The 25,906-nt window shown below is 36.5% G+C and overlaps 1 protein-coding gene across 3 annotated transcripts in view; it reads left to right on the top strand.

Moving 5' to 3' along the window:
- The window catches only part of cdk5rap1 (CDK5 regulatory subunit associated protein 1), a 110,194-nt gene extending 88,798 nt beyond the window's left edge, over positions 1-21,396 (top strand). For 2 of the 3 annotated variants that reach the window (XM_056468752.1, XM_056468750.1), the window contains 2 exons: positions 9,943-10,083; positions 21,268-21,396. In XM_056468752.1, coding sequence (XP_056324727.1) covers positions 9,943-10,011 — 69 coding nt within the window. In that variant the 3' untranslated portion in view covers positions 10,012-10,083; positions 21,268-21,396. Of the gene's footprint in view, positions 1-748; positions 1,281-9,942; positions 10,084-21,267 lie in introns of those variants that run through there. The other variant, XM_056468751.1, reaches the window with a different exon arrangement.
- Positions 21,397-25,906: the final 4,510 nt, after the last annotated feature.

Genomic DNA, 25,906 nt, shown 5'->3' with positions numbered 1-25,906 from the left:
AACCTAAAGGCTGATTTAAATTGTGTTTTAAATAAAAGCAATGGCATGGGATAGATTGAATATTTTCCATAGTAAACGGCGTTTTTTGTCTTTACCAACACCTGAAATTTATATTTTAGAAACAGCTTCTATTTCTTGCAGCTGAACAACAGAAAATTATGACAATGAACACCTCAGGTACACCTGATGTGATTTAATCAGTGTTAAATGCTAATAATATGAGTTTGAATGCCATATTACATGACATTTATTTCCATACTACTGAAAGCAGCAAGGATAGTTCACATCAAATCTTGAAAATAAAATTAACCATTTGAAATGTGACTTCAAAACTGTGACTCAGTGTAACCCAACAAATATCAATGATTCAGTATGTTCATTTAATAATGTTAAAGAGGTTTATTAACTAGATTGGAAACCTTACCATTTCATTGGAACGCAGTGAATGCACATATAATCTGTGCTTCTGAATGGCTGTATTTAAATTTCTGTTATGCTGCCTCCGGTGCAAACAGCCAGATTGCTTATCACTACAAATCTCGTCATGTAACGTGTTGTCAGGGCACGGGGTTACAATGTACCCTGCTCAACTAATGTTTACGTTTGTAATATTTATATTATTTGATAATTAATAACTGTTACATATTGAGTAACATTATTTTGACAATGCTAGTGTGTATTGTTCCTGTGTGTGTTGTATCCTCTATCTGTCTCTCTTTCTCTCTCTCTCCACATGAGCGGATATCAGGTGCAGCTGTGAGAGGGGCGGCGCCAATTATAAAAGCGTGCTGTTTGCGCTCTTCATCGAGTTCTCTTCCTGTTTCCCCTCGCTGTTGTGTGTGTGAGCAGATCGCTCTAAGTTCTCTGTGTGGCAGTGATATCTTTCTGTTTGAAACCTTTTTCCAAAGTCATCTGGTGAGATACTCTGTTAAATACGGTACTAGGACGGTAACTTGCATTAGCGTGGCTGATCGTTTGTTTCATGTCTACAACCCTGTTTCAAAGTAATCTGGTGAGATACTCTGTTAAATACGGTACTAGGACGGTATTCTGTTAGCTGTGGCTAAATGTTTACTTACTGCTGAATGATCTAAGGGAAGGCCCCTTTTTCTTTTGTCCAGTTTTCTCTTGTTTAATGGATAGTTATGGAGGTCAGAATTGTTTTTCATTTACGGATCTTTATTTTCGGTTTTAGGTAAGAAATTTAATAATAGGTAGCGTACCTTGTTTTGTTTATTGTTTTGACCTTTTTGTTCCCTGCTTCCTATACTGGAATTTTTGTTTAATAAATTTGTTACCCTTTTTCGCAACTTGGCCTGTGTGTGAGTGCTTGGGGAACAGGAACGGGGACTCCGGGTGACCTCTTTTAATAGCGGTCATCCTTAACCTTATGTGCGTAGCGAGGTGCATCCGCTATGTAACAATAACCATCTCATGTGGAACTCTCAATCTGTGTATCATTTGAAGTCTGCTGCTGTCCACCAGATTAATAAAATAAAGTGGAGGAAAAAGTTTTCAAACACGTCTTTTTTTTTTTTTCTGGGAAAATATTCTAAAGCTCATGTTGACATGGAATTGAATCAGATTTTGGTAAAAACCCAAATAATACAAACATAAAAATATAACAAAACAAAAAATGTGGAAATATTTTTTTTATCAGAATCAGAAAGAGCTTTATTGCCAGATATGTTCACACATACGATGAATTTGTTTTCATGACAGAGCATCTACAGTGCAACAGAATTACAGAGACAGAACAAAAAAAACAGATATTAAATATATTCTAAAAAATAGAAGTAGTGAATGCGAATATACAAATTGACAAGTGTATGTACAGGTATATTACTATATACAACGTTATATGAGCAGCTGTCATGTGCAAATTGGCATGTAAAGTGTGTTGTTAAATAAGTGTATATGTGTATAAAAGTGTATGGCAAGTGGTGATGTTGGTTCCACAATTATTATCATCAAGTGTTTATGAGATGGTTTGCCTGAGGGAAGAAACTGTTTTTGTGTCAGGCTCTTCTGGTGCGCAGTGCTCTGTAGCGTCGACCAGAAGGTAAAAGTTCAAAGAGGCAGTGTGCTGGGTGTGAGGGGTCCAGAGTGATTTGGCAGCCCTTTTGCTCGCTCTGAACAAGTACAGTTCTTGGGGAGTAGGAAGGGTTGTACCAGTGATTCGTTCAGCTGTCCGAACTATTCGACGCAGTCTTTGGAGATCGTATTTAGTAGCTGAGCTAAACCAGACAGTTATTGATATGCAGATGACTGATTCAATGATGGAGGTGTAGAACTGTTTCAGCAGCTCATTTGGGAGGTTGAACTTCCTCACCTGACGAAGAAAGTACAACCTCTGTTGAGCTTTTTTGACAATGGAGTCAATGTGAGTGTCTCCATTGTCAAACTTCAAGAGCTTGACAGAGGAGTCTTTTGAAGTGCAGTCATTCGTGTACAGGGAGAAGAGCAGTGGGGAAAGGACACACCCCTGAGGGGCGCCAGTGCTGATTGTGCGGATACTAGATGAGAATTTTTCCAACTTCACCAGCTGCTGCCTGTCCCGTTAGGAAGCTGTTGATCCACTGACAGACATAGGTGGGCACAGAGAGCTGAGTTAAGGCAGGAAAAGTTTTGGGATGATAGTGTTAAACGCTGAGCTGAAGTCAACAAACAAGATCCTCACATAGGTCCCTGGTCTGTCTAGGTGTTGTAGAACATAATGCAGTCCCGTATTTACTGTATCATCTACAGACCTGTTTGCTCTGTACGCAAACTGAAGGGAATCCAGTGAGGGTTCAGTGATGTCCTTCAGGTGGGCCAGCACCATTTTTCAAAAGACTTCATGACCACAGATGTTAGCGCCACCGGTCTGTAGTCATTTAGTCCTGTAAGTTTGGGTTTCTTTGTGATGGGGATGATGGTGGAGCATTTGAGGCAGAAGGGCACTTCACACAGCTCCAGTGATCTGTTGAAGATCAGGGTGAAGATGGGGGCCAGTTGGTCAGCACAGGATTTTTTTTTTTTTGAACTTTTATTGACAACAGTCAACATAAATACCAACAGTAATAAGAACATCCTGAGATTGGGCCCGAGCATACAAATAAAGATATATATAGTGACAATATAGATCTGAGGGAGAAAAAAAAAAAAAAGTTAATAAATAAAAGTAAATAGACAAACTTCAAGCAAAAATACAAACTTAGAGACATAAGTGACCTATCCAATGAGGCTTTGAACTGGTCCCCATCTTCTTTCAAAGATTTGAGTCTTCAGCTGTATTTGTGCTGTCAACTGTTCCATTGAATATAACTGTCTGGTTTTTTGTATCCACTGTGAAACCGTGTGTGGTTCAGGTTTAAACCAGTTAATTGTTATATTTTTTCTTGCAGCCATTAGCAGGAGATGTAGCAAAGTTTCCTGATCATGGGACAGATCCTCTGGAAATTTATCCAGTAAAAACGTTAAAGGGTCCCAAAAGAGATTCACTTTAAGGAGCTTTTCTACGATCCCCTTAACTTCAGTCCAAAAAGTGTTGAACAATGGGACAGTCCCAAAATATGTGCGTTGATCACCCACCAGTCCACAGTTTCTCCAACACTTATTGCTGCCACAACTACCAGAACGGAAACACTTTAGTGGTGTCCTGAAGAAATCGAATTTTAAACTTCCAATCAAACTCCTTCCACATTTGACTCCCCACTCCCTTATGGCAACCAGAACAAACATCCACCCAAGTATCATCATCCAATGTCACATTGAGTTCCATTCCCATTGTTGTTTTATATGTGTTGTGTGTTATCCGACATATCCATCATCAGTTTGCAATAAATTAAGGACACTTGTTTTTTCATTACACCCTTGTTTTCAATCAGATGAATCAAGTGTTTTTCTATGTTTGTTGGTTCTCTTCTGAGCTGATCCCAATTCTTATGTTTGTTAAATAGTCCCTTATTTGTAAATATCTGTAATGGTCCCCTGAGGGTAGATTAAACTTGTTTCTTAGTTGGAGAAAGAGTTCATTACATTTCCCTCAAAGAGTGGTTTACAGTAAAAAGCTTATTTTTCCGCCCACATCTCAAAGCCCCTGTCCGTTAGAGATGGAAGAAACTCAATATTCTGACTTATGGACATGGCTCATGAAAGGGCCACCAATCCTCTTGATTGTTTTTGTACCTGGTTCCAGATTTTAGAGTGTTTTTAACCCATAAATTTTCTATCTTTATTTTTCTTCTGTGTCTCAAGACCAACAAATGGGAGCCTCGATAGAGATATTCCAGCATTGACACCTCCTCCATGGAGACCCATACTGTTTCCTGGATCACGAATGATCCAGGCCACGATTGCTCTTATTTGGTGCAGCCCAATAATACATTTTTATGTTAGGCAGCCCCAGACCACCATTACCCTTATCTGACATCAGAATTTTAAGGCGCACTCTTGGCCTTTTGTTCTGCCAAATAAATTTTGAAATGCACTTTTCTAATGATTTGAATGCAGATTGTGGTACAACAACAGGAAGGCTTTGAAATATGAACAATAATCTTGTAGAACATTCATTCTAATACCTTCAATTCTTCCTAGGAGGGAAAGTGGAAGTATATCCCATCTATTCAAATCGGTTTTATTTCCCTAAATAACTTTTCATGATTAGATGAAAAACAACTGAGTGGTCTTAGGGGTAATTGTTACTCCCAGATATTTAAAACCCCTGTGTGGAGTGTCTAAATGAGACCAAATTATCTAACTGTGATGGCCAGTTCCCAACAATCATTAATTCTTCAGATTTGTTTGTATTAACTTATATCCCGATACAGTACTATACTCATTAAGACTTTGGAGCAGGGCAGAGATGGTCGTAATTGGATTTCCAAAAAATAATAAAATATCATCAGCAAAAAGAGACAACTTATGGGGAGCATTGGTTTTCGTCGCTTATTCCCTGTATAAGAGGATCTAATCAGTTCGGCCAGCGGCTCTATGCTAAGTGCAAATAAAGAGGGGAGAGGACTTCACCCTGTCTAGTGCCGCGTCCCAGCGGGAAAAAAATTAGAGCAGTGGCCATTAACCCTTACTCTTGACCTGGGGTCTTTATAAAAGATTTGGATCCATTTAATAAAGGTGTCATTAAAACCCATATGTCTGAGAGTCCTGCTGTAGAAAGGCCCAGTCCACTCTGTCAAACGCCTTCTCAGCATCTAAGCTGAGAAGCATTGAGGGGATATTCCTTTTTGCGCTATTATTTGGAGATTTAAGGCTCTTCTGACATTATCTGTTGCTTGTCTCTGTGCAATGAAACCAGTCTGGTCAGGGTTTACAAGTTTTCTTATGTGGTTTGAATTCTGTTTGCAATGATGGCCGCAAGTATTTTCAGATCAACACATAGAAGGCTGATGGGACGATAGAGGTGCAGAGTGTTGCGTCTTTGCCCTCTTTATGGATGACACTAATAATGGCTTCAGACCATGACCGGGGGGGGAACACCTTCTGAGAGGGCATAATTGTAAACCTTATGCAAAATCGGTGTCAGCTCTTTTCAAACACTTTGTAATATTCTCCAGGGAGTCCATCTATTCCCGGAGATTTGTTATTTTTAAGTTCATAATGCTTTTTTAAATTTCTTCTTTTGTTATTGGGCTTGTTATTGTGGTCAGCTTCCTCCTCGGTCAGTTTACTAAGATGAATTGATTAAGGAAATTTTCAGTCCTTTTCCATCTTATTTGGGCAGTCCTCTTCCCCATATAACTCCTGGTAATAGTTTAGCTAATGCCTTTGTAATCTCCTTCGGTTGGTGCATCATATCCCCCCGATTTTGGGCACTTTATTTTATGCACCACTCTGCTTGATTGCGATTTACGCAGCTGAAATGCTAACAAACGACTAGCCCTATTACTAAATTTATATATTTTTGGTTTGTAAATCTCAGCTGCCCCTCTGCTTTATAGGTTAACAAGTTGTTCAGTTGTTGTCTAGTCTCATTTAGTTGTCCAGTAAATCATCCGTCCGAGTTGTCTGAAATTCTCTTTCCAATGTTCTGATTTTATTTTCTAATACTATTGTTCTGCAATTCTCTCTTTTTTAATCTGGAACAAATTGCAATAATATTGCCCCTTAGAACACATTTGGCTCCCTCCCATAAAACGTTGGAGACAGATCCTTATCATTAAATTCAAGATAGTCAATATGCTTTTTGTAACTCCTGTTTAACTATTCTTTATTTAATATAGATACATTGGCTCTCCAATATTTAAATTATTATTGGGCTCATCTTTAATTTCAAACATACTGGAGCATGGTCTGAGATGGTGATTGCTTCTATATTACATTCAGTGGCTCTAAAGGAGTCTTTTTCCCGACATCAGGAACATATCCAACCTTGAGTAGGCACAGTGAACCTGTGAGAAAAAAGTAAAATCTCTTTCCTTGCGATGTAGCTGCGCCAGACATCAACCAAGCCTAATTCCCCCCATCAGTGCTAAAAGAGCCAGAGATTTTTTGGATTTTGAACCTGAACCTGCAGGGAGCCTATCAACAGCTGCTCTCAAAACACAATTAAAGTCCCCGCCAATTAGAATAATCCCTTCTGCTTTATCTGCTATCAATGATGCCATCTTCTTGAAAAAAATTGGGTTGTCCTCGTTTGGAGCATATAAATTAAGCAAAGTTATTTTAAAATGCCCCCTATACTTCCAATTACCATCACATACCGCCCCTCTTTATCACAAAAATGTTTTTCATGACAAAAATAAATAGATTTATTGAAAAGAATTGCGACACCCCTCTTTCTCCCATTGTGGTATGAGGAGCTATATTGCTGGTCAACCCATTCTCTCCTCAGCTTCAAATGCTCCCTTAACTGCGTCACGCACAAGCGATCTTTTCTTCTGCAATGCGGGTGAGAAGTCGTGGTCCAAGTATATTTGTCCTTCTTTATACATCACTTTTTTTGCTCCCATGCTTTCCTTAGAATAGACTCTTTGACGGAGTAGTCCAGAAACTTCACAATCAGGGATCGCGGGGCAGCATCTGGGTTTTAGGTCTGGCGGTAAGTGCTCTGTGGGCTCTCTCGATGCTGATGCTCATCTCTGGGGGTAGTTGAAGGACAGATTTAAGCATCTCTTGTACGAAAAGTTTTACATCTGTTCCTTTACTTCCCTCTGGCACACGGTAAATTCTCAGGTTGTTTCTCCGTAGTCTGTTCTCCATGTCCTCGCAGCGCCCAGTCAGGTGCATGTCGCGCTGCAACAGGTGTCGGATGGCCTGCTCATGCGCTTCACAGTATCCCTCGTTAGCGCTAATACGGTCCTCCGCCTCCGAGGTTCTCTTTTCCAAATTTGTCACGTCATCTTTTAGTCCTTTAAAGCCGTTTTCTAGTCTCGTTAAGGAGAGCTGAGTTTGCGTGTGTCCCTCTTGGTTATCTTTCCTCATTTTCTCGAGTTCCTCCAATATTCTTGACCAGAGTCATGCGGGCTAGCATCTGCAACCGCCGGTGAACACGAGGCTTGTTTCAGAGTCAACTGTTTCAAGTTGTCCCCCTTGTCCTTAACTTGTTCCTGTTTTTTTGCGATCCCTTACCTCTCAGGATGATGCCATTTTGTTTAAATAAAGATTCGCCGAGTTTTATGTAATTTAGTTAGGAATTATATTCGTTTTGAACGGAGCAATTTCTTCAAGCTACTACTAGCCACATGACGTCACCGGAAGTCCTATCAGCACAGGATTTAAACAGGCTGGTTTTATAAAATCTAGGCTGGTGCTTTTTTCCTCTTCTGTTTATGGAAGACCTGGCGCACTCATCTTCACTGAACTGAAGTGCAGAAATGGGGGAGGCGGGGGTGGTGTAGGTGGTTAATGGTGGCGTGAAGAGCCGTTCAGAGTAGGTGTGACCTCATTCAGGTCGTTTGAAAGTCGTTCACTGTCTACAGTGCTGGGGGATGGTGTCTTGTAGTTTGTGATGTTTTTTCAAACTTTTCCACACGGAAGCTGAGTCGCTGGAAGAGAACTGACTCCTTAGTTTCTCAGAATAGTTCCTTTTTGCAATCTGATCTCCTTTTTCAGTGTGTAATTGGCCTGCTTATACAAGGCCCTCTCCTCATTCCTGTAAGCAACCTCATTGGCCTGACGTAGCTGTCTGAGTTTTACAGTAAACCATGGTTTGTCATTGTTGTATGTGAGTTGAGTCCGGTAGGAATGCACACGTCTTCACAGAAACTAATATAAGATGTTACAGTCTCGGTGAGCTCATCCAGATCGTTTGCAGCAGCTTCAAAAACACTCTAGTCAGTGAGATCGAAACAGGCTTGTAGATCCCGCTCTGTTTCCGTTAGTCCATCTTTTCACAGATCTTAATACAGGTTTGGCTGTTTTCAGTTTCTGCCTGTAGGTTGGTATGAGATGAATCAAACAATGGTCAGAGTGCCCCAAAGCTGCTCGTTGGACGGAGCAGTATGCATCCTTTATTGTGGTATAGCAGTGATCCAATATGCTAATGTCCTCTTGTGCGACATGGAACATGCTGTCTATATTTTGGCAGTTCACGGGATAGTTTTGCTTTGTTAAAATTCCCGAGAATGATTAAACAGAGTCCGGGTGTTGTTGCTCTATCACCGTGACCTGATCAGCTAGTTTTCTGTATTGCCAGGCTCGTGTGCGCGTGCGGAGGAGTGTAAATACGGATGAGCATGAACGAGCAGAACTCGCGCAGGGAGTAGAAAGGCTTACAGTTAATAAACAGTGCTTCGAGATCTGGATAGCACACCTTCTTTAAAACCGTTACATCTGTACACCACCTTTCATTGATGTAAAAGCACGTCCCGCCACCGCGCGATTTCCGCATTGATTCTTCATCGCGATCCGCTCTAAACAGCTCATAGCCCCGTAGGTGAAGCGTGTTGTCCGGTATAGTGTCCGTTCAGCCAGGTTTCCAAGAAACACAGAGCAGCTGAATGCAGAAAACCCCTGTTTGTCTGAGAGAGCAGAATGAGTTAATTTATTTGTTGGGTAAAGAGCGGAGATTTGCCAGATGGATGCTAGGGCAACGCGGTCCGAAATCCGCGCTGTCGGAGTTTCACAAGCGCGCCTGCACGCTTTCCTCGTCTGCGTGCTTGAAAGCGTTTGAGCATCATCGCGGCTCAGCCGACTACAATGTCCAACAGAACATCAGTTAAGTCCAAGTTTGGAAAAATATTTGGTGGTGTATGTGCCCGAATGTCCAACAATTCGTCTCTGGTGAAACTAATTGTAGCAATGTGACTCAAGACAGGACAAACTAACAAAAACTACTGCAGAGCACGACACGGAGGCAGCCATCATCATCGGCGCCATCTGGGTAAAAGGGTGTATAATAACAATTAAATGGTGTATAATGAAATGGTGTATAATAACAATGAAACGACACAAGGTGAAAGTACTGAACTACTGAAATGTATATAATACTTATATAATATACAAGTATATACTTATATAATACTTATATAAAACTTTTTTTGGTGACGGCTGCTTAAAGATGCCTCTTATTTGGGAGAATGAAGTCAGATGAATTGCTCAGATGTGAGTTTTTCACAAACTTCAACAGTGTAAAAGTCTTGATGATTCTGTGGGTCTTTCGCTGCTTACAGCTCCTGTTTTTCATGTATTCAATACTTTTTCCTGTGTCATTTAATTTTATTGCACATAACTTAAACTGTAAACTAATCAATATTGTTTTCTTTGAATATGCTTTTATGCTTAGAAGAGTCAAAAACGTACATACAGCACCTTTAACGTAAAGCGTTACCTTAGCATTTTATTAAGTCTGTTTAATTTGGAAAATGAAATTGTTGAGGGTGATTCATCCTATAGTTGCTTGTCTAAGAAGACATATTGTAATAATTCCTTTGGAGATTGATGCTCCTAAGAATTATAACTTAATTGGTTCTTACAGATATATTTTTTCTTCATTATCTACAGGAAAGCAAAAGATCATCTGAGGAACTTTGTGGACGAAATGATGGAAATGTGAAAGTGATTTTTTCCTAAAACAATTTGCCTGTTCAACCAGAGAAAACTCAGATGGCCTGCATTACACCTGGAGATTATGTGTTAGTCAAGGTAAGTATAGACTTTTAATTATTTCTATAATATTAAGTAATTAGTGTGTCAGTGTTCAGTCAACTTTGTAGAGCACCATTTCAGCATGTTTATGTTCAGCAATTTCTACATGTTAATGTTTGGAATCCTTTGAAGTGGTCGGAAGATTACTGAAAAATCATACTAATTAAAATTACTATTACTTGCCAAAAGGTATTAAAGGGCAAGTAGAGTAAATAATATGCAAAATATGAGTATAAATTATAAGTACTACTACTTCTGTACGGTTTGTACTAAGGAGTAATGAGTAGTGATTATTATGCTGTGAAAATGTTTTGCATTTATAATAAGCCAACAAAAAGTAGGTTGGTGCATTTACATGAAGAGTGAAATTTGTGTAACCTAAGGGACAAAAATCTAGCTGTGATACGTTGATGCTTAAATTATACACTTTGAACTGTGACTAACAAGCTGTGACAGTCCAGGAGCTGGCATCCCAAATCAAGCTTGTGCAACACTGATGGAAAACATCCGATTTGTGCATGTATTAAAAATTAAACCCCCAAGAATTTAGTGCCGCTGACTCTCCACATGGACTCCACATTGACATGGACTGACTGAGGTCTTCCAGTTAGAAAGTCCAGACTCCATTGCAGAGGGATATTGTTGGGGATGAAGATTACCAGTTTAAAATAAAAGTCTGGTGTGTCAGATGAATAGAATAGACTTGGATTCCGAGATTCAATAAAAATTAAGAAACTTTACTGAAGATAGTTTGCAGTTTTTGGCAGAAGGGGTTCGCACTCTCGCTGGCTGATCTGATTACAGTAACAACAATTCAGTAATTATTATCCTTACACAAAACAAGAAATGGTGTCAACTCAGGTAAAAGTTCTGATTGGTTAAAGCAAAGATAGACAATTCATACTACACAAAGTCCATCTAGCATAAATAGTAAATCATTTTAAACAGAATTAATAAAAATAAAATACTAAAATCACTTTAGATAGTAATAATAACATAGCAATAACAGTAAAACTGCTGTTTATAGTGTAATATAGTGATTTATTAAAAACTAAGTAATTTTTACAACAACAATAAAAAAAAAAAAAACAACAACACTTTTTGGTGTTTTAAGCTGTCACTATTGAGGAGAACAGTAGTTGCTTTACTTGGACTCTGACTCGATTTCTAATGTTAGTTTCTCTTGTTTGCCAAGTAGTGTATTGTGGCAAATATTGTATAAAGAGAACAATTGTGCTCTGGATAATTGATACTGTGGTGATTGTCACGGTCTGTCAAATTTGTTTTGATCTATTAAGTTTAAATATTGTTCTGGATCAAGAAAATGGAACTCAGCAATACTGTTATCAGATCATAAAATACATTGAACATCTGAAACACTCAAAAACACACAGACATAACAGAATCAGCATGTGCTTCTCAACTATGGTGAGTTTTTTTTTTCTTTCCAACAGTGCATGCTGGGAACTATGGATGAATGTTGTGTGATTTTCTTAGCATACACTGCAGCCAAAAAAAAAAATCTCAAACCACTGTTGAGATAGATACGCTGATTATTGATGTCTGTGTCTCTAAAGTGATTCAGGTGATCAATGTGTTTTAAAAATGTATAAACCCACAGCTGAGGTCCATTCTCTTGAAAAAACACTGAATTTAGTTCCTTAATGATAAACACTCATTTAAATATAATTTGCACAGCCAAACATAAACTCTTATACAGTAACTCTTATCAAGAGTAAGAATGGATACAGGATCAGTCAACCTGATCATATTTGCTCTCTTTTCTTGCTACTTGTCATAGCAAGCAAAGAAAAATCAACATCAGAAATCAAGTTGAAGAGCCCAAGTAAATCAACCGCTTCTCTCCACGATGGTGACATCGTGGTGAGAAGGGGGGGAGAACATGTTTTTTGTAAAATGTAAATAACTAAAACAGTTAATTCTTAATAAGTCTCATATGGACTATTGTGAACATCTGACAGAAATAAAGTCAACAGGTAATGAGCGAAGCTGCTGCTGCTTCTCTTCTGTTATGAATGCATAAGTAGTGAATGCAAATATACAAATTAACAAGTGTATGAATGGGTATATTACTATATACAACGTTATATGTGCAGCTGTTATGTGCAAATTGGCATGTAAAGTGTGTTGTTAAATAAGTGTATATCTGTATAAAAAGTGTGTAGCAAGTAGGGATGTTGGTTCCACAATTATTATCAAGTGTTCATGAGATGGATTGCCTGAGGGAAGAAACTGTTTCTGTGGCCGGCTGTTCTGGTGCGCAATGCTCTGTAGCGTCGACCAGAAGGTAAAAGTTCAAAAAGGCAGTGTGCTGGGTGTGAGGGGTCCAGAGTGATTTGGCAGCCCTTTTGCTCACTCATATAAGTACAGTTCTTGGAGAGTAGGAAGGATTGTAAATAAACTATAAAATGTATGCTAAGTAATTCAATACTAGGCTATATGTAAAAAGCTAAATTTTTATATGCTAGTAGCCTGTACTTTAAATAAAAGTCATCATGCGCCATGTTGTTGTCCATCATCACCGCGTCCGCAGAGCATCTGTTTTGCTTTTGTAAAGAACAGACCTTCATTTGACTGACAAAACAATCTCAATAAAAAAAAACAACTTCATTCTTTGACGTCAACTAGGCTGGCTACGCTATTTAAGGGCATTCTATACCTTATGAGATTTGGATCTGTTCATATAGGCCTACTTATTTCTGTGCTTCTGGGGACAGTTCAACAAAACACTCCCTAACCTGATGCTCAAGACATAATCTTTAAATAGTGACTTCTATTAAAAATGTTGACAGATGTTGTGATATAAGAATTAAAGTGGAGCATTAATTAAAAGCTTATTTTCTACAGAGCGATTGATTTGTGGTAGCCTGCTTTTGTATTTAAACAACCAAACAAACAAATGATTCAAAATTAACAGCCATGCTGGTTTTTAAAAAACATAAAAGACTTCAGTCAGTATTTTCATTTTGTAATCTAAATTTGTAATTTAGATAAAGAAAATATTTAAAGCAGGCCTATTTATTTTATTCTTTTATTTTGTTTTTTTCCTGTTGTTGGAAACAGCTGCATTTTTACAATGTTCTGTTATTAATGTTCTATGCTATTGTTCACAAAATAAATCAATATTTTAAAATGCATCAGGCATATTTAATGTGTTAGACAAAATAGACACGTCAATTATTATTATTTTTATTTATTAAATGATATTTTAATATTAATCTAATCAGTTAATGGTTAATATTCGGTTATTGAGTGGTAGTTGTCGGTTGGGAAAATTAACTGAAATGAGCATTGCTATTCCAAGTTCAATGCATCAATTTTGGGTGCCTTTAAAAAAAGCCTGTTATGGGTTCCAGCAACAGTGACCGTAGCGTAGCCATTGTTGTCTCAAAAATTCATCATCCCCCCAACTCCTTGGACAGAAATAATTCATACTCCTTATTCCTACTATCTATCTGTATCAGGGGTCTAACTATATACTCAAGTCACGATTTGATATGTATCTTGATACTGAATATTATATGCCATTAAAAAATGCTTTGTATTCCAATTTCTTAGCTTGAATATTGAACATCTGAAATTTAAGACAACTGAATTTTTCAAGGAAGATTTTTATAAACAAATTTATTTATAGACAACATATTTTCAAATTTTCAAACTAGATTTTTTTTTGTACTGAATTCCTAGACTGCAAATGTCCAGTTTGCAAAAATACAGTTTTAAGTTTTCAAGATGAAGAAATAAATATTGTAAATAATAAATAAATGTTAATAAGCTATTCAAAGTAACATTTATATCTAATCTTATTATTATTTATATAATAATAATAATAAATCCTGTATAAATGACGATTAAAGGTTCAGTTATATTCTGTACATTGTTTAAACATTGTTAAATAACATTGAATGTTGTATCATACTATATTGTTAAATTATTATATTGTTGTTTTATCCAATTTTATGTTTTATTTGACACCGGTTTTTAGCATGTTTAAACTTTACAGTAAATTTTTTGGATAAGATTGCAAAGATGTATTGTTCATTTTATACTAAGCCTTTAATTGTCATTTAAAGTGATTTACAAAGCATAAATGTCCTCAATAGGTCAAAAGCTGGATGAAGTTGAATTAATAAACCATTTCTTAACATACAAAGTAACTATTGTGATATGTCTTAATAATAAGATATATAAATGTTAATTTGAGTAGTTTATTGATCATTTACTTACGCATTCTGAATTATATAAAAACCACCAACTTTACTTACGGTAAATAATTGGTTTGTTAGTAAATGCAATACTTAATTTAGTAATGAAAAATAATCATTAACAAAGTATGAAACACAATCATTATGCAAATTATAAATGTGCTTATAATTCAAGAATACAGCATTTGTAGCTGTATTATAAACTGCTTACTAACATCTATTAATGTAGAGTTAAAACTTAACAAATAATGATTTATTTGAGTTTAGTTCCAACCCTGCTCCAACACACTTACCTGTAGGTTTCAAACAAGCCTGAAGTACTCAATTAGTTTGATCAGGTGTGTTTAATTAGGGTTGGAACTAAACTGTGCAGGGCTGCGGCCCTCCAGGAATTGAGTTTGACATCCCTGACATAGAGTCTCAAAAATCCATCTTCAAAAGCCTGTGTCTGCAGAAGGCTTGGGTATGCCAATATTAAAGCATTTTCATCGGGCTTCTAATGCTAGAGCTTTAATGTTCTGGCTGGAAGATGCATAAGTAAAGGTCTAACCATACTAAAGACCTCTTTATATGCACAATCTGTCAGAATCATTCATTCTTGCCTGCAGGGACTGATAAAGCTTATTATGTTTGGAGGGAAAACGGTCTGCGTTTTATTAAGGATCGTTATGTCAAGAGGCGTTTTGTTTCCTTCAGTCAATTAAGGGAAAATTTTGATCTCCCTCATACATATTTATATATTTTTTAACACATTTCTAAACATAATAGTTTTAATAACTCATTTCTAATAACTGATTTCTTTTATCTTTGCCATGATGACAGTAAATAATATTTTACTAGATATTTTCAGGACACTTTTACACAGCTTAAAGTGATAACTAAAGGCATAAGTAGGTTAATTAGGTTAACTAGGCAGATTAGGGTAATTAGGCAAGTTATGTATACTGATTGTTTGTTCTGGTTTGCTCTTCAAAAAAAATTGCTTAAAGGGGCTAATAATTTTGACCTTAAAATGTTTGTTTTTTTAATTAAAAACTGCTTTTATTTTGGCCAAAATAACACAAATAAGACTTTCTCCAGAAGAAAAAATATAATTAAACATACTGTGAAAATTGGCGACGCGGTGGCGCAGTAGGTAGTGCTGTCGCCTCACAGCAAGAAGGTTGCTGGTTCGAGCCTCGGCTGGGTTAGTTGGCGTTTCTGTGTGGAGTTTGCATATTCTCCCTGCGTTCGCGTGGGTTTCCTCTAGGTGCTCCGGTTTCCCCCACAGTCCAAAAACATGCAGTATAATGAACATGGATGGATGTTTCCCAGAGATGGGTTGCAGCTGGAAGGGCATCCACTGCATAAAACATGTGCTGGATAAGTTGGCGGTTCATTCTTAATAAAGGGACTAGGCTGAAAAGAAAATGAATGAATGGTACTGTGAAAATTTCCTTGCTCTGTTAAACATCATTTGGAAAATATAAAAAAATAACACATATATATATATATATATATATATATATATATATATATATATATATATATATATATATATAATTTATTTTTTTTATATATAAGTTTTAATATTTGCCAAACGATGGTTAACAGAGCAAAACCACACCGAACAAAAAGGCACTGTAGTGATCAGCAGGTAAAGTCAGAACTTGTGGAAAATTAATTTTCAATATAAACAAATGCTGCAGAATTAACACTTAGCTCTGGCCCTTTTGTTAAGATTATCAATGGCAATAATGACGTTGGAGAACCACCTGTTCTTTGTTCTTCTGAAGGACAAAGGTGTGAAGAGGCCAGAACTTGCAAAACAGTTTCTTGATCTAATCAACATTTTACATCGTCTAAGACGATGTTTCCCAACCCTGTTCCTGGAGGCACACCAACAGTACATATTTTGGATGTCTCCTTTATCTGACTCATTCAGTTCAGGTTTTAGAGTCTCTTCTAATGTCCTGATGAGTTGATTCAGGTGTGTTTGATTAGGAAGAGGTTGAAAACCTGTACTGTTGGTGTGCCTTCAGGAACAGGGTTGGGAAACACTGATCTAAGACACAGAGAGACACATGGATCACAATCTTCCATCTCACAATGGGACACAAAATGGAGTATTTCACTTAATATACCTTTAGATTCAAATAATCATGTATATATTTAATATACACTACTTGAAATACTCCACTGTATGAAACATTACAGTGATGTTTAGACTCTATATATTGAAAACAATGCCTTGGGTAAATTAAATGTGGTTTGGAAAGTGAATTATGCATAAGAAAATACTTAAGACAGTTTAACTGTGCACTATGACTATGCAAATGCCAGTCACACTATGGATGACACCTCCCAGTGACCCAACTTACAGGATCATCCAATCACTATACTGGATTTGAAAGGCGACATCTTTTCAATCCAGCCTTCTAGAGAAAGGATAAAAGAGTGAGAATGGTGGTATTAAGAAGGAAGTGTGGGGGTATCAGAAAGAACTGTGTAGTGGTGATACACAAGGTACCACTGAATGTCTGCAAGATGAAACAAAAAGATTCTCTGAATGCCCCAGGTTTTCTGAATTGCTCAAAAACTTCAGAACATTGCTGTGTGTTCGAGCAAGGATTTTCATGGTAACAGTGCTTTTTCCAAGGCATCTGTAACCATCGCTTCAGGACAACCACTTCCAGAAATCTGCGTGTCCCTGATTTCCAGGAACTCTACCTTCAAGGAAAAGACGTCAGCATGACCCTGACATCAGAACCGCCAAAATCTTCAGTTCTGCGTGTTCTAGAATCTCCAGATTTCTTTTTCTCAAAGCTCAAGAGAGCCAAGTGTGCTCGTTCCATGCTTCAAGACCTGCAAGAAGATCCAGCTTCTTTCAACCACTGCATCTACGGCAGAAAACATAAATATATCACTTTCCAACCCTCTAAAAAGAGACCTTGGCATAGTGTGTTTCAGTATAAAATATTCTATATAATTACTCTATATAATGACTCTACACCATAACTTTTCAATTCAGATGGATGGGGCAACCATTACTGCATCCAAAATGGTAAAAAGCCTTGGAGTAACGATTGATGACCAACTAAACTTCTCTGACCACATTTCTAGAACTGCTCGATCTTGCAGATTCGCACTCTATAACATCAGAAAGGTCCGACCCTTCTGAACATACAGCTCAACTCATTGTTCAAGCTCTTGTTCTCTCTAAACTGGATTATTGCAACTCTCTACTAGCCGGGCTTCCAGCTAATTCTATCAAACCTCTTCAGCTGCTTCAGAACGCAGCAGCACAAGTGGTCTTTGATGAACCCAAAAGAGCACGTCACTCCGCTACTCACCCGTTTGCACTGGCTGCTCGCATCAAATTCAAAGCTCTGATGTTTGCTTACAAAGCGACCTCTGGCTTTGCTCTTTCTTATCTGCTCTCACTTCTGCAGATTTATGTGCCCTCCAGAAACTTGCGTTCTGTGAATGAACGTCGCCTCGTTGTTCCATCCCAAAGAGGGAAGAAATCACTTTCCCGAACTCTCACATTCAATCTGCCAAGTTGGTGGAATGAACTCCCTAACTACATCAGAACGGCAGAGTCACTTGCTGTCTTCAAGAAACGACTAAAAACTATTTAGTCTCCACTTTCCCTCCTAATCTGTAACTGCCTCTCTGGCTATACCACTAATTGTACTCTCTCTCTCTCTCAAAAAAAGAAGAAAAAAAAATTATAATAATAATTCTAATGCTTTGCTTCTTAGACTTTACACACCTGAAACTTGTCTATAGCACTTGTTCACTGCTGCTCTTATAATTGTGTAAATTGCTTACTTGTCCTCATTGTAAGTCGCTTTTGATAAAGCGTCTGCTAATGACTAAATGTAAATGTAAATAATTAGATGTTTATAACTGATTTTCTTTATTAACAAAAACTTCCTCAATTCTTTGTTATTTCAAAATAAGGTTTACCTTATCAGACTCTAGCTTCGCTTTAGAAAAGATAACAGAGTTATTAATCACAATACGTTACTTTATCACCTTCATGACTCGTTTATGCACTAATTTATTGTACATTTAGTAATTGTAGTTACCCTTGTTTACTCTTTCGTTTATAAATACATATTTATTACAATCGTGCCTTCCTTGTGTTGAAAATACAGTAAAAGGCTCTACAAGTCAGACGATCTCATTATCCTTCAGATTTGACCAGATAATAAACACCTTTATATTTGTTTTATTCAATTAACTATACATGATTGTTAATTTATTTGACAGTTGAAGCTGTCTGGTGCCCCTTTTAAAATGAGTTATTTATCTGTTATTTCTACATTATTGGTGCCCTACGCTGTGGTGTAAAGTAACTAATTACAAATACTCAAACTACTGTAATTTAGTAGTTTTTCTCAGGAATTGTAATTTACTAAGTAGTTTTGAAATGTGCACTTTACTTTCCCTTGAGTATATTTTAGTGCTGTATCGATACTTTTTACTCCACTACTTTCCTTCAATCTGTAGTCACTACTTTATTTTTTCTTGTCTATGGGGATTAAAAAAATCCGTCCTATGATTCCTGTCCAATCACATCGCCCATAGAAGGTAAATCGCATCACACTGAACTACCTCAAGACATGGGTGATTTATAATTGCAGCAAACTGTTTGGAAGCATTAAAAGTGTCCAAGAACAAGATGTCCAAAATCTTTACCATTAAGAGACTGTTAAGACTCATGTCACTGATGAGTAGGCCCACATGGAATCTGCGTGCGCAGAAATCTGCAGATTTCGATGTATTTACTTGGGTAAATATGTGTAAATTTATATTTGTTCAGTTTTAAATGTATTTTACTAATACTATTGTGATATAATAATAGTAATATTAAAATGTTAATATGATTTATTTATTTACACTTGCTTTGTTTACCAAATAAGTGGACTAATTGGATTTGCGATGTACACATTGAATTAAAGTTAAAAAATATATAATTTTTTTCATTTAATATATTAAGTCTCCTGATACTCCTAAAATCGTTCTGCATAAATCCACAGATTTTTTACAAAATTTTCCGCAGAAATAGCAAACAATTTCTGCAGATTCTGTCTGGCCGTATTGATAAGATGATGGATGTTTTACTGTATGATGACCAAAATGGCCTTAAACACCCAGCAGATGCAGGACTTCAACATGACGTCAGATTGACGTTGTACCCCAATGTCAGAGGGATGTTGGGTTTTGTTTGGAAATGAAAATCGGGTTGGCGTCAGAACTCAACGTTAGACCAACGTCAGTATCCAACCTAAAATCAACCAATTATCAACGTCTAATGATGTTACAGCTTGATTTTGTGTGGATGGTACCAATATGAAGTCTATCAGATCATTTTGGTTGCTGTACCTGATGAATAAATGTTAGTATCTGACGTCAATATGACGTTGGTTTTAAATGTTGGCTTGACGTTAGATTTTGGTCACTTTCCAACACAACCTAAAATGAACCAAATATCAGCGTCGTTTAACATCATTATTGGACATCAAGTAAGATCATCCTGATATGCTGGCTAGACATGAATGTTGGTCACCTGACATCACAACTTAAATCTGACCTAATATTAACGTCTTATGATGTTGTGTGCCTGCTGGGCAATAACTACTGTAAATGCACTACAGAATGTTATATTTACACACACCCACAAAGTACATGTAAATCCTTCAGCTTTTTACAGCATAATACTCACTACACACTACTCTTGAGTACTTTTGAAAGGGCTTTTTACTCATACTTTGAGTAATATTTACAACAGATACTTTTACTCTACTTACACTACATTTTTAGGCAAGTAATGGTACTTTTAGTTGAGTATGATTTTTTAGTACTATTTCCACCACTGGCCCGAGAGGCTAAAATATCAATATTAATATCAATACCAAAATAATGATGTTAATATTTGTTATAAATCCTATTATCACTACATTAATTGGTGCCCTACGCGAGGCTAAAATATCAATATTAATATTGATATCAATACCAAAATAATGATTCTAATATTTGTTATAAATCCAATTATCACTACTTTAATCGGTGCCCCACATGAAGCTAAAATATCAATATTAATATTAATACCCAAATATGGATGTTAATATTGAGATAAATCCAATTATCACTACAGTACCATTGGCAATGGAGACACAAGTCTGATAAAGTTGACCTGTACTGTACTGAACGAACCATACCGCTGAGGTATGAGGAAATGAGGTATTATATAAGGCAAAAAGCAGGTGTCGGAAATCTGACTTGTTGAGTGGTTGCACACAGTGAAGTACAGCAAAGTTCTGCACCCACTGGTCTCGAGGGTGGAGAGCTATTGGTGTGTGTTAGGTGTTACTCATATATTGTTGATAATGTTCAAAATTAGACCAAAGTTTAAAGATTTAATGAATGCATTTGAGTTGATGAAGATTGACCAAGGGTTTCGGAGATTATAGAAACACTTCCTGCAGTGGTTTGGAAATTACATCTATCATATTTTTTGTTAGCTGTTTATTCTTTAATATGTCTGGTTAGCTCTTTCTGTCTATTAACATTAAATGGCTGAATTTACTGGTAATGTTTTCAGGTATTTTAAGGTGGATAGTTGTATAATTACAGTTTGCTGTCTGATTGTTGACTTTGACAGCCTTGAACGTTTAATTGAAGAAGTCTGTATTATGTAAATGTTAAGATAAATGCACATGTGTTTGAACTTCAAATGCAGCCCTATGGCATATGGGCAAATATGGACAAATCCAATCATTGAGGTAAATTTCAAAATGATAGTATTTAAATAACATTGGGTTTGTCCATATATTACTAAATATGGGTATGGGTTTTTTTAGAGTTCAGAGTTTGATTATATTTGCTGAGTTTAAACAACTCAACATTTTATTTAGTTTTAAGAACAATGCCACTCTTTAAATGTAGATGTTTTATGTTTCAACAGATCACATCAGCTAATTCGCAGAGTTTGAGAGGACATGCCTTAAACCACTCTACACTGAATGACTGAAAAACAGCCATCTGACAATCTTCTGTGTGAATTCCGGTTGACCTCAAGATATCTAAAATGACTTGCTTTTTATTTCACTATGTGCATTCAGTAATGTATTATTGTGTTAAAACAAAATATGAGTAAATGCTAAATAAATAAAAAGAAATGTAAAAAATGTAATGTGCAGAAAAATAAATGGGCAGTTTCTCTAAATTATTTTGATGCATAACACTGTTGTAACTATAATCATGAGTAGATAGTAACTGTAACTTGAATAAAAAAATAATTGGATTCTGTCACGCTGGTAGACAAGAAAGACAAAGGTGATCTTTTCTCAAGTTTTATTCAAAACAAAGTCACTAATCACAAAGGAAGTTCAACGGGTTGATATATGTGCTGTTGTGGTCTTCATACACAACAATATGAGTGTCAACAGTTGTAGCATTCAATGAACACACAGTTCAACTAGTAGGTAGTGGATCTTCTGGTGAACACAACACAAGTGTACCGGTCAATCTTACTAGATGTTCGCTCTTAGTAAACACAGAAAGAGAGTATACAGACACAGTTCATCTAGTAGATAATGGATAATAGTGTTCTGATAAACACTACACAAGTGTAAGCTTCCACTAGATCGATTAGAAGGATCAATAAGCAGACAATGATTATACATTGATGAGTATACAAGCACACAGTCCATCAGAGTGATAGAAGATCTTCTAGTAAACATCAGAAAAGAATAATCACTTCCCTTGATCAGTATTAAGGACTCGAAGACTCATAAGGAACATCCATGGAGGAAGGAGAGAAGACGAAGGCGCAAAGGTGGAAGACAACCATCTGACTTCAATACCGGCCGAAGAGTGAACGGAGAAGGTGGGTCTTAAAGTTACCTTGGGTGATGGAGAACAGGTGCAATTAGAAGTCTGGTGAAGGTTCACGGGATTGGGTGGAGGTGGTTCGGAGGGAGAACTTTGACTGGGCGAGCAGGAACGAGCCGGGGATGTGACAGATTCATACCTTGATTCTTAAAATCTGGTTGTTGTTTAAGGATTAAGCTTAAGTATTATTGTGCTGGATAATATTATTGATTCTTTCAGATTTGTTTAACATTGTTGAATCACTTAAAAAAAAAAAAAATCTTTTAAAAAACAACAAAAAAAAAAAAAACAATGTTTAATCTCATACTATGGAAACAACTGCTATAATATATAGGCCTACTTCATAAATATGGTGATCGAGACTAGAATAGAGAAGCTTTGTTTCCAGTTGCCCAGCCACTCCTGTGATCACCATTTTAATATACTTTCAACAGTGTTCCTATTAGTCATTATGTCATTATTATATTGTAACAGAGCAATACAAATGTCATCCTTGCCATGAAAAATATAAATTTTTACCAAAATGGTGAAAACCTTTCTAAGGTCTGTAAAGATTCAGTTCAGTACGGTAAAAATACTCAAAAAAAAAAAAAAAACAGTAGCAAACTATTATATTTGATTTACCAAAGTCACACAATTGGCGATTTTACATTGGTCACATCCATACTGGAGAGGTATCACATCCATAACAAAGAGGTTGTGTCTTGCCAAAGGGTGCTATAGGGGACATGTCCCCACATTAGAATAGTTTCATGATGTGATGCATGCTCAAAACACACCACACACACAGTATATAAAGCACTTACCTTCACTCAGTCATCGCCGGTTCTCATACTCACATATAGCATCATCTCCCGATCCTTCCATGCGACGACTCTCCTGTGATCCTTCTCCTGGTGTCCAGTGATCTTCAGAGGGTCTGGAATTTACCTACATGTACTGATGTAGGTAAATACATAATTACGTCTTCATGGATTTCCCTGCTTGTGTGTGTCGTGTGTGTCTGCAACCGACTTGGTAACACTTTATAATAACTACACACTATGAGTCATTGTTTAAGCATTAGCATCTGGTGAATTCATTATTTGTTAACCATTACCTCTACATTAATAAACGTTAGTAAGCAGTTTATAACTGAAGCTACAAATGCTCTATTCTTGATTTACAACCACATTATAATGTGCTTAATAATTGTACTTTTATAATTTGTGGCTGGTTGATTTTTCATTACCAAATAAAGTATTGCATTATTTACAAATCATTAGTATTTAAAAGTAGTTGGAGGTTTTTAAGATCATTCAGAATGAGTTAGTAAATGATTAATAAACTATTGAAATCAATATTTATATATCTTATTATTCAGGCATGTAGTAATGGTTACTATGTATGTTAATAAATGCTTTATTAACTCAACTTTATGCAATTGTGTGACCTAATCTAAAGTGAGGACTATTTATGCTTTATAAATCCCTTATAAATGACAGTAAAGGCTTGGTATCACATGAACAATATCTTTGCAATCTTGTCTAAAAAAATTAAATTACTGTAAGTTTAAACATTGCTGAATAACGGGAGTGTCAAAATATTAAATACAATTGGATAAAACAACAATATACTAATTTAACAATATAATAAGATGCAATGTTTTAAACTATACAGTAATTTTATTTTAGATAAGGTTGCAGAGATTTATTTTTATTTATTACAGTTTCATTTGTGTATCTTCAGAAATGAATAATGTTGTTTATGATCTTTTTACCTGTTTAGAATATAGCTGACCCTTTAACTTGTAATTTATAAGGGACTTATAAAGCATAAATAGTCCTCACTTTAGATTAGGTCACAAAACTGTATGAAGTTGACTTAATAAAGCATTTATTAACATATAAGTTAACTATTAGTATATGCCTGAATAATAAACATATATTAATGTTAATTTGCATAGTTTATTAAGCATTTAACTCATTCTGAATGATCTTTAAAACCACCAACTATGCTTAAATAACTGGTTCGTAAATAATGCAATACCTAATTTAGTAATGAAAAATAAATAATTTACAAAGTATGAAAGTAAAATTATTAAGCACATTATAAATGTGCTTATTAGTCAAGAATAGAACATTTGTAGCTGCAGTTATAAACTGCTTACTAACGTTTATTAATCTAGAGTTAACACTTAACAGATAATTAGTTTCCTATTTGCTAATGCTTAATAATTCATAGTGTGTAGTTAATATAAAGTGTTACCAAAATGATATTAAGAGATTCAGGGCTATGAGCCCAACTAAAGCAAACACTTTTCTCCATGATGGTGACTTAGTTCCGGTGGCCCACGTGTGTATTAAGATAACTGGGCCACATTTGCCATATCTTCTCTGGAACACTTTTTGGCTCAAATGCACATTAGCCATAGCTTACTGTGCCGATTATTCACCAAAAGTGGCCCACATATGTTTTAAGATAACTGGGCCACATTTTCCATATCTTCTATGAGCCACTATAGGCTAATGGCTGCATTAGCCAGAGTTTACTGTGCCGAATATTTGCCAAAAGTGGCCCCAAATATGTTTTAAAATGACTGGGCCACATTTGTCATATTTTCTCTGGGCCACATTAGGCTCACAGCTGCAAAAGCCAGAGCTTACTATGCCAAATATTTGCCAAACATGGCACACATATGTCTTAAGATAACTGGGCCACATTTGCACTAACACGTGTGAGCCCACTTTATGTTTAGACCCAGATTACCCTTAAATGACTATGCCACATTTTTGACAACTGTGGCCCACATTTCTCCTCCATCATTTGGGCCAAATTTATCATTTTTCACATGGGCTACAGATTAGGCTCACATTCAGATTACATTTTGCCATAAGTGTCAAATCCATAAAATGGCCCATATATGAATTTGAATCTTTGGCCCCCCCTTTGCCATTGTACAGGTGGGCCACTTCAGGCTCACATTAATTTTGTCTGGGCTGAAGGAATACCACCAGTGCCACATAACTGCTTAAAGTGGCCCACATTCCTATGCTATCTGGGAGTAGTAGGCCTAACTAATCATCTACAGCTCTGCACGGATTTAAAAAATGAGGCAGATTAATTTCTATTTTGAAGAATATTAATTATTGTCAGTCACTTCAAACATTATAAATAGTTTGAACATTAACACTGTACTGTGCTTCTAGGTAAAAACCAAGTGTGCCACACGCCTCCTTTTGAGCGATGCTTCCAGCTGTTAGATCGCCCCCTGGGAGCTGGTTGCAGTACAAGGCATAAAGCCAAGTGGCAACCTCCCGCTCTCCCTCGTGAAAGCCAATACGGAAGTAACTTAAACTGCATTCATCGACTCGCCTTTGGGGGCTGGCTCCAGGAAATCCAGATGTTCTCTGACTGCAATGGGTAAATTGGCCTTTTTACAGCTGATAAAAACATGTTTACAGCCCGGTGCAAAATATGGTTTTGGTGCAAATAGCTAATAGTACCCTTTATGACAACTATGATGGGGGTACATTTTTTAAGGGCATGGTCAGTCAGTTGCCTTTTGGAAGTATTTCCTACAATTATCAGATAATATTGCATGCTGTGCACTTAATTGTACTCACAAACCATTCAAATTGCCTCCATTTCCCAGGTGAGTGAAATTATATACCATATCTATAAATGTATTTGTTTTACTTAAGATAATTTATTATTTATAATTTTCTTTC

This window comes from Danio aesculapii, chromosome 11, assembly GCF_903798145.1.
Source record: "Danio aesculapii chromosome 11, fDanAes4.1, whole genome shotgun sequence".
In the NCBI taxonomy this organism is placed as follows: Eukaryota; Metazoa; Chordata; class Actinopteri; order Cypriniformes; family Danionidae; genus Danio; species Danio aesculapii.
Note: the sequence above shows the minus strand (reverse complement) of the source record. Positions and strands in the feature narration are given on the sequence as shown.